The 17,215-nt window shown below is 37.8% G+C and overlaps 1 protein-coding gene across 1 annotated transcript in view; it reads right to left on the bottom strand.

Annotated features, from left to right (window-relative positions):
* LOC145983005 (calpain-5-like) overlaps positions 1 to 12,224 on the bottom strand; it is a gene marked incomplete at its 3' end in the record, with an annotated part of 106,028 nt that extends 93,804 nt beyond the window's left edge. The window contains exons 1-3 of the mRNA XM_083116286.1: positions 12,123 to 12,224; positions 8,711 to 8,923; positions 5,283 to 5,423 (exon numbers count right to left, since the gene is read on the bottom strand). Of these exons, the coding sequence (XP_082972412.1) occupies positions 5,283 to 5,423; positions 8,711 to 8,911 (342 nt within the window). The remainder of the gene's footprint in view (positions 1 to 5,282; positions 5,424 to 8,710; positions 8,924 to 12,122) is intronic.
* Between the last annotated feature and the right edge of the window lie 4,991 nt (positions 12,225 to 17,215).

The raw sequence follows: 17,215 nt of genomic DNA, 5'->3' as shown, positions 1-17,215 counted from the left end.
TGCTTAAAATTATCAGTTGACTCCGTACAGAAAATTATATAAATTAATAACTGACCGAAAGCAGCATTCAAATTATTCCAGAAATGAACTTCTAGGTGAGAGAAATATGTAAGAAATTATCGAAGGGTCATAATTAGACATTTAAACTTTAAGCTAAAAGATTAAAAAATCGGCAACTTACGTGTGTGAGTATGAGATATTTTTCGTACTACGTTTCGGAGGTTACACTACCTCCTTCTTCAGGTTGAAACGTTGTTATTCAGACACCTGACATGGTGCCTCGTCGTGAAAGTGAAGGTTAAGGATTTAGGTTAAAAAGTTGCTTGAAGGACACTTTCTAAAAAAGAGTATAAATTACACATCTAAAACCGCGCAATGCTATAAAACAAAAGAACATCTAAGGCTGAAGTCGGAGAACTGCCGACCAATGCACAGGGTTGGCGAATGCACAGTGTCAGCCCGTATCTGGGGAAAAGGAACTTCCCCTCCTCAAACCTTCCAAACTGGGGCTCGGGAGTCACCAATCCAAGGAGAAGTCGACCTCCACCTCGGCGGCTTTCCTAACCTCAGGAGTAACATGGAAGCCCATTTCGTCCCTAAGCCCTGCGGCTTTATCCCATTTTTTAAAGAAATTAACCCAGCCGTCTTCTAAATTCCCATCGTCCCTATTAAGCTTATTCCAATTTTCCGCGCATATATAAGCAGCTTCATATACGTTCCTGTCCAATTTATTGTTAACCTCCCTAATAATTTCCCTTTTAGCAATCTTACGTCGGTTAACCAATATATGTTCAGACAATCCGGTTTTGGGTATGCCTTCCTTTACGTCCTTATCATGCTCTCCCCACCTGACTCGCATACTTCTCCCCGTTTGTCCCACATATTCCTTTCCGCATTCACACACTATCCTATACACCCCTTTCCGCTCCTCAGGGTTATTGCGTCCATCCCCCCTCCCTTTCTTATATGATGTGAAGTGCTTTTCAATACTCCGGGGCGCCCTTACCCCACATTTTATTCCGTAACCCCTCACGGACTTCTCAATTTTTTCTGAGACCCCCTTAAAATACGGGATCCCGACGAAACATGTGTCTTTTTCGCCGTTTTCTATCTCAGTTTTTTTATCCTCTATGCCATTTTGCGATGTTTCTTGCTTAAATCTAACAAAACTTCAACCCCCTATGGCCTTAGCGGGGATTATGAAAAAATTAATTAAATTGGGAATTAACGAGGGAGTTAAGGAGGGAGAGAATAGGGACAGTAAAGAGGATGAAAATAAAGCCAATATTCTAAATCTAACAAAACTTCAACCCCCTATGGCCTTAGCGGGGATTATGAAAATGGGGCATAAGTTTGCCATTAGGGATGAAAACTTCGAAAAAGAGGAATTCGTCATAGCGGCGGAAAAAATAGTAGGAAAATTAGACGAAAAAGAAGATAAATCCAATGTCAGAGTAAAAATTCGTGACATTATAGATGAACAAATGCACCTAAGTATAAGGGAACTAGGCCCCCCCGTTACCAATCATAGGGCATCAAAGGGAAAAACGGAAAGTAAGCTTAGGGGGAGTCTTCGTAACGTGAAAAAATGGGTTAAACAAAATGATGTATACTTGGTTAGATCGGATAAGGAAAACAAAATGGTCATTATTGGGAAAGAGGAATACCACAGCAAGTTGGAAGATAGCTTTAGAAGTAATGACTACGAAGAAATCAAGGTTAATCCCATTAATAAAATCAAGCGAGAAATCAGAAAAGGCATTGAAACCAGTTTTACCTTGGGAAGCGCGGAAAAAAAGAAATTACTTAAGGGGGTTAAGGAAGGAAATATTCCTACGGCCTTTGGGATACCTAAGACCCATAAGGAGGGGATACCCCTCAGACCCATCATCCCCATGTATGCACATCCAGGATATGGTTTAGCTAAAGAAATGATTAGGAGAATGGGAAAAATGGATATGGACACTCCGTATAGCGTCAAAAACTCTCTTATGGTCAAAGAAACCATCGAGAAACTCACTATAGGAGAACGGGACGCAATCTGTAGTTTCGACGTTATTAATCTGTACCCCAGTGTCCCCCGGGACAAAGCTGGGGATTGTTTATACAGATGGTTGATTGACCAAAACGTTGAAATCTTGGTCGCCTGGGAGTACGTCCGGTGGTTTTTTCTCATTACGGGGTACAATTACTTTTACGTTAACGATAAAATCTTCCGACAAAAAGAAGGGTTGGCCATGGGCAATCCCATCTCTGGTCTTGTGGCCAACATCTTCATGCACTACGTCGAAAAAACCGCTATGGAGCATGCAGGGGGGAGGGGGGAAGTAAAATATTATGGGAGATATGTAGATGACATCCTCATCATAGGGGATGAAATCAAACTTGACAGCATTTTCGACCAATTGGGGAAGCAGGACCCCAGGATTGGGTTTACTAGGGAAGGTATGGTCAACGGAAAGATCCACTTTCTCGACTTATGCCTTACTAAAACCGGACAACGGATCGTTACGGGGGTCTTTCATAAACCGTTAGCTGGAGAGCTGTACCTCCATAAGAGATCCCAACATTCGAATAGGACTAAATTAAATGTTTTTCTTAACTTTTACATTCGCGCCGAAAGACTGTGCAATGACGAGAAAGAGAAACGGAAGGAAGGGGAATGGATAAGGAGAGTGGGGGTAAAGAATGGGTACACTATCCGCGACCTGGAAAAAGTAGCTAGGAGAGCCAAAAGGATTGTTAAGCAAGAAACATCGCAAAATGGCATAGAGGATAAAAAAACTGAGATAGAAAACGGCGAAAAAGACACATGTTTCGTCGGGATCCCGTATTTTAAGGGGGTCTCAGAAAAAATTGAGAAGTCCGTGAGGGGTTACGGAATAAAATGTGGGGTAAGGGCGCCCCGGAGTATTGAAAAGCACTTCACATCATATAAGAAAGGGAGGGGGGATGGACGCAATAACCCTGAGGAGCGGAAAGGGGTGTATAGGATAGTGTGTGAATGCGGAAAGGAATATGTGGGACAAACGGGGAGAAGTATGCGAGTCAGGTGGGGAGAGCATGATAAGGACGTAAAGGAAGGCATACCCAAAACCGGATTGTCTGAACATATATTGGTTAACCGACATAAGATTGCTAAAAGGGAAATTATTAGGGAGGTTAACAATAAATTGGACAGGAACGTATATGAAGCTGCTTATATATGCGCGGAAAATTGGAATAAGCTTAATAGGGACGATGGGAATTTAGAAGACGGCTGGGTTAATTTCTTTAAAAAATGGGATAAAGCCGCAGGGCTTAGGGACGAAATGGGCTTCCATGTTACTCCTGAGGTTAGGAAAGCCGCCGAGGTGGAGGTCGACTTCTCCTTGGATTGGTGACTCCCGAGCCCCAGTTTGGAAGGTTTGAGGAGGGGAAGTTCCTTTTCCCCAGATACGGGCTGACACTGTGCATTCGCCTACCCTGTGCATTGGTCGGCAGTTCTCCGACTTCAGCCTTAGATGTTCTTTTGTTTTATAGCATTGCGCGGTTTTAGATGTGTAATTTATACTCTTTTTTAGAAAGTGTCCTTCAAGCAACTTTTTAACCTAAATCCTTAACCTTCACTTTCACGACGAGGCACCATGTCAGGTGTCTGAATAACAACGTTTCAACCTGAAGAAGGAGGTAGTGTAACCTCCGAAACGTAGTACGAAAAATATCTCATACTCACACACGTAAGTTGCCGATTTTTTAATCTTTTAGCTTAAAGTTTATATTTAATTGTGAGTAATTCGCACCTTACCAGTATATAATTAGACATTTGATGACTGATGCCATGTCAGTCTGTTATTTGCAAGCACTATTGGTCATGTGCAACATTTGATGAATTTTTAACTGGCGATTTTATGGGTTGAGTGAAAAGTGCCATTTTTGAGACATATCTCCATATGTGGCAACACTACCAGGTCGAAATATTAGCAACAGTCGCATGCAACATGTGTCTAAGTATTGGCTATATATTTACGTGCAAATCAAGATTTTGTGCAGAAATTGGACTCTTGAGAGAATCCTAGGCTGCCCCTGGTTACATTGAATTCTCTTCACTCACTTTCACCTTTACTGTGCATGTTTTTTTTAAATTCATTCAGCATGGCATATTCATTGGAGCAGTGCGTGTGCATTGCTGAAGAGTATTTTACTACTCATTCTTACACTCATGTGCAAGAGGTTTTCCAATAAAAATGCCCTGCTTCTGGTGTACCTCACAAAGCAACGGTTTTACAACCAGTCAAACACAAACAAATGATCCCACAAATTGTTTAAGAGTTGATGTTTATTGTTGAAAATCAGTTCTCAGATGTTTTCAGCAAATAAACAATGTATTTGAAAATAATGTAATTGCTCTTATTTAGATAGATGCTAACATAAATTTATGAACCCAGTGATAGCCTACAGGATTAGTTTAGTGCATAAAACCCGGTGTAAATATCTCTTAAGATAATCATGATATATATTTTCAAAGTTTGGATTGTGCGACTTTTGAAACATACTGTAGTATGCACAATTGGTAGTAGGTGGTTTCCTGGCGCCTGATTTTCAGAGCTGGCGCCTAGATGTGAAGAAAATTTTTCAAGCACTGCAAACATACCCAGGCTTAAGACACTGAAATATACATCCTTTAGTGTTAAGGCCATGAGTCAACCGGACGGACACACTGCCTGATCCACAGTTTATATGTATGGAAGTATGAAAAAATATTCAAATAATTTTGTAGCAAAAACATTTTAGGCAATATTAGTGTTGAATCCTGGAAAAAAACAGGAACAATCCATACCAAGCTGGGCCACAAAATCCAGATAACGAATATTCATATTTCAAACTATCCTATATCTGTTTTGGAGGCAACGGATTATCTGGATAATCTAGATATCCAAATAATTCTGATATGCAGGTAATTCATATATCCTGATAATTTGAATATCTGGATAATCCAGATAGTACTGATTTGATGTTGGATTTGTAAAAAATCCATATAGTAAAATTATGAACATGACGAATAAAATAAAAAAGAAAATGTAGTTAGTCTGTAAAACTGACAAAACTGTCTGGATAATGCACATATTCGGATATCCAAACGTTTTGAATAATCCGAATATCTGGATAATCTGGACATCCAGATAGAAAATTATCCAATATCGGGATAAAATTTTATCTGGATTAGACCATCCCTATTCCATGCCCCTGTCTATCAACTGCCACACAACGTTTACTACAATTCAGATAATTACTACACATACCTTGTCCAGCATGTCAGGCAACATGGCAAGCACAGAGCATGCCAAGAGGAAGGCATTGCCACTCAATTCCCCAGTAACAATTTTTCTCAGATCTTCTGCCGTACACTTCCTTGGGAAGAACTGAGGGTCCTCAGATAACTCCTGGCATTTTTTTTAAAAAAAAGAGACATTAGTTTTCTACCTATAATTACAAGAACAAAAAAATGGATGTCAGTGATACATTGACAATTTAGTGGAAAATTTTCTTTGACCATGTTTATAACTAGTGCCCATATAGTTATGCATTTTGCATGTACTAATGCATATTTTAAATAGGGATGGGCTGATATCGATAAAGTACCAATACAAAATTAACCGATCTGATATAAAATTGCAGTGCAAAAGAAGTTGCATATTTAGACATTTACTTTTTTAAATAGTAGGAAATGCCTATATCGGCTGATAGAGTACCGATTGATCTGACCCATCCCTAATTTTAAACATTTTTGATATTTAATTGCATATTGCATATGCAAATGCATGAATCATATGTATAAACTTCATGCATATTTTAGATCCAATAACCACTACTAAAATTGTATTGTCTTCTTAAAAAAAGAACTTCAGATTTCCTGCTGTTTACTCTCCTCTTTCTTCTACAAAACAAGAAGATAAGACTTCTTTTGTCATCCTCACGGGAACACTCAACAACTACTCTTTTTGAAAGAGAAATGACAACAATGCAATGGGTAGTCTACAGATGATCTTGAACTTGGGGTGTTAGACACTGTTAGCTTATTGTCTAACTGCATCTTGAGGGAGTTATTTCTGATCATAAAAATATTCTTCCTGAAAACAGAATGAGTTTCAAGGTTTGAGATATGTTGTAATCAAGCGCAAACATCATCTGTTAGGAATGTAATTTTTTCTTTCATGAAACAGCAGTGTAAACAAGACTGTGTGAAAGAATTCAGAACTGCACCTTTTGCATTTATTACATGTTAAAATGTATGAGGTGAAAAAAGAATCAATATCTGTTTACATCTAGGTTTCTAGCAATAACTCATAGAAAATGTTTAAAAAAAGGTTGTTGCATATTTTGCACCATTTTAGTGCATATTCTAGGTATTTTAAGTGGATAACTATCCAGGCCATATTTTAAACTAAGTAATAAAAACTGGTGAAATCAGGGTCCATTTCTATTGGATTGTAATATGATATTTAGTGTTGCTTTTCTACCACTAATCTAATTTTGACCATGAGAATAAGTGATGATATGATGAACATCTATGACCATGCTGAATCCTAAAACTTTGGTGGCGAAATCAAAAGTCGTTCACTAAACACACTTTGGCACTAAGTCAGCTACACTATTTCCAATAGCCACTTCATTTGATCGTAGGAGATAACAGTCACATCAGCATTAGCTATAAATTGAGGTGAAAACAAAGCCCACATTACACTATATTGTAAAAAAAAATAGAAGCAATTCAAATAATATTCACATTATATGTATTTACATAAAACTTTGTACTTTTTATATATTTCCTAAAAGATGTCAGCCTCACATGCAATCATTGCTCAATTTCAAAATATTCTTAGAAATTTGTAGTCATTTTTACTCCATACACTCTCGCTACAAAATTCATTGAAGTTGTGTTATCTTGCAAACAGTAAGATTCTCAGAGATATAAAAAAAAATTAATGGAAGGGTGAGAATATATTGTCACATTTTGTAATATTAAATATCACTTGACAAATGTTTATGGTAAATGTTTACTATCCTTCGGACACCTATAACTTCTGAGTTTCGTCAATTTTTGACATTTGTACTTACCTATCTGCTTCGCGTATCATTTTTCAACGTGTATTCACGTTTTTTTGATCAATTTTTTTTAAAAAAAAAGTGTTTTTGTAACTGAAGAACGTACGTTTCCACAAATGGTTTGTGGGGCTGTGTGTCAATGGTTCGTGGGGCTATGCGAGAATGGTGTGTGGGGCTACGCATATTTTTTTCGAAACCAATTTTTAACTATTGTAACCTATTGTGACCCTACCTAACCTAACCTTACCGGAAATGGTTTGTGGGGCTATATATGAATGGTTCGTGGGGCTATGCGTAATGGTTAAATTTCTGCTATGAAACATTCTCACATCACATAAAACACCTTCCAGATGTTAGACAATACTACAGGAACTTATTACGGTAAGTAGTTTCTTCTGTAGAAATGAATAAATCTGTCCGAAGGATAGTAAACTAGTACCATGTTTATTTTTAGGGCACAAGTTCACTTAAATGCCAAGGGAGTGTGTTTACATTGTAAGGTGGCATCACTCCTACAGCCTCCTCCTGATATCTTTGATGTTTTCATCAATCTTTGGAAGTAATACACTACTGTAAAGAGTTACTTTTTGAAATAAGCAAGTGTAGCTGTAACACATACTTTTTGAAACAAAGGAGCCTTGCAGTAACTTTTCCTGATGATTTCCCATGAAAGTAATTTTAATTTGGCCAGATTTCTATCATATCTTGAACCAAATGTTCACATGAAAAAATGCAAAGATTTTTAAAATTGTATCGTATATATAACACTGTTATTGCAGAAAAAAGTGCATGTGCTCAAACATAACAGGTGCGGCATTGAAACGGGCGATTTGGCAACCCTGGAAATAGCAAGTTACGTAAGGAATCAGATAACGGGAGTGGTGCCATCTGGACAACAAAACTTTGCCATTGACACTGATATCGGTGTTCAGTCGAGATGGCGTCGTGGAGCGGTGAACAACGCGCTTTTGCCGTAAAGGCGTTTAACAAAAACTACGACAGCTACGTGGGCACGCAGCGTTTTTGTGAAACGCCTTTACGGCAAAAGCGCGTTGTTCACCGCTCCACGACGCCATCTCGACTGAACACCGATATCAGTGTCAATGGCAAAGGTTTGTTGTCCAGATGGCACCACTCCCGTTATCTGATTCCTTACGTAACTTGCTATTTCCAGGGTTGCCAAATCGCCCGTTTCACTGCCGCACCTGTTATTTATTTTAGAAAACCTAGGACATGATAGTGTATAATCTCTGACAATCATCATATCTTAGACACCTTCTTGGCTCAACAATATTTAACATGTGTTTTTTTTGTTGTTTTTTTTTAATAGAGAGAGAAATGAATATTTCTTCTCCATTTTAAAGCATAGGGTTTACTTTGAAAATTTCATAACCATTATATTTTTTCTACTTTACCATTTGTGAGGATAATGACAACTTAATGAAAAGTAATGTTACTATTTTGGGGTGATCTGCGAAAGTAAAAGAAATTCCTATTTGTAAATTCATGCATAAAACATGTTATATGAGTTAAAGCTCATTTAGAATAAAGTAAGTTTGAAAGTTACTTTAGTACTTGTAACAGCTCTAATTATAATTTAGTGGCAATCACACTAAACACTTACTCTAGGCCTTTTCCACTCCACAGTTCCTTGAAACACCCCAGAGGGGGAGATGCTTGCCTTCACAGTCCCAAACAGGGGATCAACAAACATGGATCTGAGTCTCGTGTGCTTCTCATCCAGCACGGTGAATCTCTGTCCTTTGAAGCATGAACTATGCCTATGAGTCCGGTTCAGTTTGCTGGGAAATTTTCGTCCTGGCATCTTATATAGGAACTGAATATTACATAGAAATTCAGAAGTTAACATATGTTCATATTTTGCATTTTAAATTCATATTTGGCATACTACGAGGGACAGTCAAATGAAAACCTTCATTTGTTTTCAATTTTTATCTAGTAGAGTTTCTGCATGTAGAGTTGGACAAGTTTGCTGCATTTTAGTATATATATCCACTGCTGATCCACATATATTTTCAAGTCTTGAGTTAGTGCCTGTATATCTTAGGAATAAAAATGGGATGCACGCACAGTCACTTATGAGCGAGCTACTGCGAAGATCCTTTCACCCATCTGCCTGCAAACTGAAGCCATTGTCATACTTCTCCCCCCATTCGAAAATTTGCTGGCATGGAAATCATGCATAGAGATATTGAGTTTTCATTTGCCAGAGAATTTCTATAAGTTTCAGGCTTTCAGAGGGCAAGAAACCACTGCTCTTCACTGGTTCATGTGTGTGAAGGAGGCGCCATCTTTAAAAATGTTGAAAATGGTTGTGAAGCTCACTTGATCAGTGTTGCACCCTTGAGATCGTCTTGTAAATTATCAGTTGATACCTGATGTAAATTTGACCTGTATACAGTCTATTATATATATTAAATTATAAGATTTTTATTTGACTCTCTCTCTATATATACACATATATATAGTACCATGGGTAGCTTTGAAGGCAAGGTGGTAGACAAAACTAAAAATAACACTAGCCACTTTTTCCCCAGGAGCCTCATTTTTCTTCTTTCTTTCTTTGCAAATATGGTCTAAGAAAGCCAAGAAGTTACAAAGAAGGCTCAACTGGTAACAGCATGAATGCAAAACATATGGCCGACTACCATATCACTCTAGTTTTTAAAATTCGGCTATTGTGAAAAAATTAATAATGGCATGTTTATTATTCTGATTTATAGATACATGTGATACAGAAAACACACAACAAATAAAAAACACATACTGTACTCGTTATATAAATAAAAAGTAATGGAAATCTTCATAAACATTCCCCAAATATTAAAAAATACTAATTTAGAACTGAATTTTAAAAACTCAGGCCCTGGGTGAGTTCAGGCACCACGATGACTGAGCGTCCAATATTTGTCTACTCCTGACTAGGGTTGCCAGACTGCATATACGGCAGGGCATGAAATATCAAGTTTGAAATGAGTCGCCGGACTAAAATCTTTGGTCGCCACTATTTTATATTCATAAATAATAAAAATGTGAGCAATTATTAAAAAAAGTTAGGAATTAATGTTTTTGTAGCGCTGTCGTTCTGCACTGAAGTACCACTTATCAATCGCAGCTGCTGGGTCAAACTCTGACAGTGAGGATGAGACGGGGGGGGGGGGGGTAAGTTTACGAAAACTCTGAGCAAATCATCCAGTGTCTCAGTCTTCAGAGAGTTCCTGTAAGTAGTCTTGAGTCTGTTGTGACAGCTGAAACCTCCCTCACATGAAGCTGTGCTCACTGATAGAACAGCACAAAATGTCAAAATCTGGAGCAAATTGGGGAATCTTGCTGAACACTCCGCACTGTGGATCTTCTCCAGCGTCTGATTCAAAGCTGGAGAAGGAAACAAAAGTTTGTATTCTGTCCACTCTGCTGACAGAACATCCATTTTCTCATTATAAAGGCTCGGGTTCAAGTATATGTAGAGCTTCTTTATTTCTTCTATCCCAAACTGAAGAATATTTTCTTTGGGAGGCCAACCCAAGGTGTCGAAAACATGCAGAGATGAAATCGCATCTGTTGACATAGACCGCAATGTTTCTGTGATGTACACCTTCGCATTGTTAATTAAGTTTCCTCTAACAGTCTGAAACTCTTGCACATCCCTGATCTTCCCTGATGGATACATGGTCCAAGAAATCTTGTTCGCTTGGTCCAACATTAGATTCCAGGTCAGCCAAAACTGAAATACAGTGTTCAATTCTTATTTTCAGAGATGAAATCAAAATATTCTTATTTTGTAGTGCCACGCTTAAAGGGTTCAATTTCCCGTAGAAGTACAAAAGGAAGTACAGAAGCTTAACAAATTTAAATTGCTTCAAACTTTTCAGCAAATCCTTAGCTTTAGCGCCATCATTGTCTCTTCTATGGGCCACCTGTTCAAGATGGGTCACAACAGCTTTCCATGATTGCAAGAGAGCTCTTATTGCATGTTCTTTGCTGGTTAACCACCTAATAGTGTGGATATCACTCAGTTTTAGAATTTCTTCTATAACTTCTGCCGTTTCTCTCAAGAGGTGAAGTCTTGAGGCGTGTTTGACACAGATTTGAAACAACGAAATTTTAGTCGCCAGCCCAAAACTTTTGGTCGCAAATGGCGACCGGAAATTTCGTGCCCTGATATACGGGATTGTCCTTTTTTTAAAGAAATGTCCCGGTATCCTGGAAAATGTTCTCGGGACGTCCACTTGTCCCATATTTAGCTAAAGAAATAATAAGTGAATGAGAATAAGTCATGTTCTGAATTTTATAGTAATGCATCGAAAAAATGTCCTCATAACGCCAAGAGTTCACTCAAATATTAATATATTTTGTCAAAATGTTAAAAATTAGGGATTAACAATGCTTTAAACAGCAATTTATTTTGTAATGTTTAAAAAAATTTAACTATATCCATGCCTATATAATCTGTATGTCCCACTTTTTTTATTTTAGAAATATGGCAACCCTACTTCTGACCCAACTGACAAGGAACATGGGCACTTCCAGTCAGTACAAAAAAATACATTCACTGTACGCTATCAATAGACACATCAAAATATGCACGGTATTGTGGAAAACGTCCAGTCCGATTGACAACACAAATGACATGTGTTGCTTCAAACTGAAAGCTCTCTTAAAGGATGAAAATTTGAAACCAAAGGGAAGGATCCTTCTCATCATATATTAATTACCACTATGCTAATGTAAAAAATGTACTATTTTTGTGGTTGGTATAATTTATTTTAAGTTTTGACACATGCACATGTGTCTTTGTGTATATATATCGACCACAATAATATATATTTTTACACTGATGTTTAACGCACCCACATGCACATAAATTCCATTACGTATTTACTTTCAAATATTTTTAGGTGGGGCACTGGTTAGGATCCCACTGTTGATCAACTGTGTGTGTCTATATATATATATATATATATATAAATATACACACACACACACATTTTAAAAACAAATAGGAACTCACTTACTCGTAGTTCTGTTTCGTATGATATTCTTGAAGCATTCCTGTATCATACTCCGCAGCTGCTGGCTGCGTCACTTCTTGTTATGTGTTGAAAATACTTTGTACTGACATGAAGGATTTTGTTTTATATGATGAATCACTCTGTTCATTTCCGTTATGAATATCAAAATTTTCCTCATCGAAAAGTAACTTTTCTACCACCGAATGTTCCACAACTCTATTCGCAGGCATGTTCGAATTGGAAGACGTCACGTGACAAAAGAAGGTTTGTTTATATGAAAAATTACTTACAGCTTGCACGGGTATGAAAAACTTAGCAGCACATTCTTACACGGCTTCCCGTGCTAAAATTACTGCGAGCGTGAATAGTTTCTGCTAGGATGACGTCAATAGGGGGGGGGGGCTCATACAGGTTTATCGCCTTGGAGGCAATTATAATTATAACTCTTGGGAAACAATGCTTATAACATGTAGTTCCTTTTTACTGCTTTCCCGTACCTTTCCAAGTTAACTGTGGATAGCAGACGAAGAAATTCATGTCGAATTCATCAAAAAATCCATGTCTTTGGTTCTCTAACATTATTTTTCCACACTTCTACAAGCATCAATGAAGGTAAATGATTATTAGATGAGACGAACACAACAGAACACCTGAAAAATCGTAAAGTCAAACCATTTTTAAGGCCTCTATGTGTGCGAGAGAGAGGGGGCGGGGGTCGTGTACGTGGGCATATTTTCATGCAAGTAATTAATTTTACCAAGGATATAACCGTAACAGAATCGGGAGCAAATAAAGAATACCGGAAGGACATTCAATTGCTTTCATATTCGGCATAGTCACTAATTTTGACCTCGTAAACACGAATCTGCAGTTAAAATTTGGCGGTCACGTCTAGAAATTGAGAAATAAGTCGAGAAAAGTGGGTCCGTGAAGGGACAAAAACCATTGATTTATGAAGAAAACAATTATTTTTTGCAATGATTAGCGTTTCAAAACTATGTTTACGATCACCCTTAATTTCTACTATGCTTGACTAACCTAAGCTAACCTAACCTAACCTTACGTGAATGGTTCGTGTGGTAAACATATTTTTCAACTTTACGCAAGACGGCATTTTCTCACATGCGAGAAAGATGGTTTCCATGTTATTGCATAGCGGTAATTGACAAGCTTATTTCGCAATTTCTAGACGTGACCGCCAATTTTTAACTGCAGATTCGTGATTACGAGGCCAAAATTAGTGAGTATGCCGAATTTGAAAGTAATCGGAGATACTTCCGGTATTCTTAATATATATCCAGAATAGAGAGAGAGAGAGTAGGATTGGAAGGAAAGGTTTAAGTAAATCCCACCTGCCGGATTAAGGTGGGTGCTATTGATGCTGCAGCATTAGGCCCATTCCTGAAATAGGCTCAGATGAAAACAGACGAGAATTTTTCGAAAGCTGAACATTTTTCTTTTGCTATATTAACCTGAAAATAAATCTTAGAATGAAATTTGGAGCCCTAGACACAGCGTTACTGATTATACACCTACTATTATTATTTGCGCTGTGACGTAACTATATCGTCGTTGTGTTTATTGTTCACCCAAGATTTCAAGCATCAGGACCAATTTCGTCTTAATCCGGTCCTGGTCTCCATGACAGATTGGTCAGCATAACACTCTAGGAATCCAGAGGCCCCAGTTCGAACCATAGTAAGGCATAGATATAGCAATATGTTTGTCTCATTCTTCATTTCATCAGTTCATATTCATCCTCATCGTAGCGATCAAACCAAGATGTGGAAATTCACCTTAAAATACACAAACACGCATGTGTGTATTTGTTTTATTTTTACTTCTTTTTTCTGCTACTTTTGGCTAATCGCGAAGATGAGGATGAATGGTGATAACGATAAGATGAGATGAATGGGTGATGTGCTTGGCCATTGAGCTGGTACGAGTTTCTTTGTGTTTATTCCTTCATCTACAGAGGAGGGGTGTCATCTTTTATTGGGCCTGGGGGTTACGTTTTCCAACTTTAGATATATTCCTTTTAAAATGTATATAAAAAGGATATTTGAAATGGCATAATACTTTGATTTTTCAAATACAAAATATTTTTTAGTTACCGTTTTCTAAAAATTAAGAAGTTTAAGTACGTATATTATTTCTGCAATTTTACCATAGGTTGGGAAACATGGTTGCCACATTTATCACTTCATCATTCATTTTTATTGTTGCGAACGCCATTATAAATAAAAATAATAAATCTGAAAATTGGAAGGCTATGAAGGATATTAAGTGTTAGCGTGGTAGCGAAATATTTAACTCATAAAGTTGTACTTATTTACCAATACGCAACTTTATAGATTCCAAAGTAGCGGCGATATGGGGGCTATTCACCGGATGTTTACATTTCTGTGCTTCCTTGGCGCGGGCGGGAACTTTGCTTCCGGTTTTCAATAGAGTAACATGGAGTTCAAAGGTGAAAAGGCAGTGTTTTAACAAAAGGCGATGATCATTGTGTGGCTTTTGGTTATAACACGAGGTTGGGAACTAATATTTTTTCTCTGGTATTTGTGCAGTTTTCAGACAGATCCGATACAAAAAAAAAAAAAAAAAAAACAACAGTGAATTCAGGCAGTAAAGCGAAAAGACTGGACACACACGAGGGAATAGGCTCTATAGTCGGCACTACATCAGCGGAGTAATTCAAATGAAAATATTTTACGTGTCGAACATTTGTTAACTATATTTAAAAATTGAAACTGTTTATAATCATCCAGAATTCCAAAAATTATATTTTTATAATTTAATGTAATCAATGTAAAATTTATTAGTGAAATTTTTACTAACTTCTAAAGTCTTTTCTTGAAAGACACTTGCAAGAGTCAATAATAAAATGCAATAACTGTGCATTTCAGTATTGTAACTGTTGTGCTGGATATACAATCGAATTGTAGATCAGCATTAATATATAAATTAAAAAAATTAGAATAAAATTTGTTTATTTCATTAGTTTAGTAATTATTTATTGTATAACATTTATAAAAGTTGGAATAATTATTATTATTTCTACTATTCTACTTTTATTACTGGTCTTCGGCTGTGATCAAGAAAGTGTGGGGCCCTAACTCCACACCCCCTATACTATGCTTTCATGGCGTGGGGCAAAGCACAGGGGAGCACTTTACTTTTTACATAAGTATGTTTTGTATTGGTGCTACTGTCCTTCGAAGCTGTATGATCGCAATATAATCTTTGCCTTCCGGTGGGTTCAGAGGAAATAAATAAGCATCGATTATACAACAAATACTAAAGAAGTACATTTTCATTATTAAATTTGTGTACTTGCTAAGCATTTCGGGGGGGGGGGCCGGAACTCCTGGACCCTCCCCATTAATACGTCATTGCACAGTGACTAATGCTTATGCCTGGTAACCAGGGAGTTTCAGGTTAGATTCCCAGTCGAGAAACATTGTGCCGTGATTCAGATCCCACCTTAAATTGTAGGTGCAGTTGCTGGCCTAATGGGGGTGGCGATTCTACAAATAACGATTCTACAAATAATAACAACACTAAAAATGCAACACAAAAATTATCCTCAGCTTATATTGATATAAATGAGCTATTCAAGCCCTTAGACGGCCGCCGTCTGAAATACCTGTTTCCTGTGTGTCGGTTGTCTTCCCCTCCCCTTGGCTGTGGACGTGGCAACCCAGTGTTCAAATTCCCCCCAGAAAGTGAACGTCAATCTCTGGCTACGACGCCAGAGGTCCAGCGTTCCGATCCCGACCTGGTCATTGGTGATCCTTCATCCGTTTCATCATATCATTACTCATCGCCATCTTCGCGATTAGCCAAAAGTGAAAGAAATGCGAAGTAAAATAAATCAAATCAACCAGTCAAGCTCTGTCTGGGGGAGAACAAAGCACGTATTGATAGCACTGCACTGGTGCGATGGCTGCCAGCAAACGGGAGGCCAACAAGTGGCGGGAACTGTACACCTGCTAAGGTATACAAAGCGACAGTAACGACGTGATTAGGTAGTAATGCAATGCGAAACAAGGTCAGCTAGGAAAGTAGAATTGTATTGTACAAGTTGTACTCACTCATTTTGTTTTGTCAGGATCCGGAAAGTAGGCTAACGAAACACTCATTTAACTTGTAGAAAAGTAAAATTGAATGAATCAACATTAATAGATCGTGGCACATATATCTGCTCGTGCATTTCTCTATAAGTCCTTCAGAATTATCTACAGATGAGCCTTGGTTCTTCAGCAAGCAGGGTCTGGTTATATTCATTATGACAGAAGCTAGATTTTATAACATAAGGTTAAGGTAGAGATTGAAGGAGTGCGTTTATTGGCTGCCATAAAAGACGTCGTTCTAATATCATATGTGAAATGAATTCCTTTCCCTCCAAAAAAAGAAAAAGTCCAATACATGAATGGTAAAAATGAAACACCCCCTCCCTCCCTTCGACCATAATAATTAATAAAGGCATGTAAGAGCAGAGGCGCAACCACGAATGTTTGTTTGGGGGGGGGGCAAGCAAGAATCAGGATAAATATAATAATAATAATAATAACAATAATTGTTTTTTCAAAACGTTCAATTTCACACTAATAATGGAAAACAAGCAGCAAACTGTATTTTTGAAAGACAGAAACTGCATGATAAATCCATTCCGAATGTAATATTTATTTTACATATAACATATATATATACATATGTATGTGTGTGGGGGGTGGGGGAGGGTGTCTGTGTGTTTGTGCCGGCCTCCGCAGCAAAGTAGTTAGCACATCGCGGTACAACACCAGGTGCCCCGTATTCGAATTCCGGCCTGGACATGAATGTTTGTGATTGTCATTCAAAATATGTGTGTCTGTGCGTGGTGCGTGCGTGTGTCCACCGTTAAGAACAGCAATTTTGTCGGCCTCCGTCGAGTATTGATTAGCAAATCGAATTGCGAAATAAAGGTATAAACCATGGTGGCTATTTATGCATTTGTTATTTGACGTAATTTTTCTGCCATTCTTGGTTAATCATGACGATGAGTGATGATCAGATTAGATTGATGAAAACACAATCCCAACCAGGCACGTATC

The sequence above is a fragment of the Lepisma saccharinum genome, unplaced genomic scaffold (genome assembly GCF_977018435.1).
Source record: "Lepisma saccharinum unplaced genomic scaffold, izLepSacc3.1 HAP1_SCAFFOLD_536, whole genome shotgun sequence".
NCBI classification, from domain to species: Eukaryota; Metazoa; Arthropoda; class Insecta; order Zygentoma; family Lepismatidae; genus Lepisma; species Lepisma saccharinum.
This window is presented reverse-complemented; position numbering and strand designations above follow the sequence as displayed.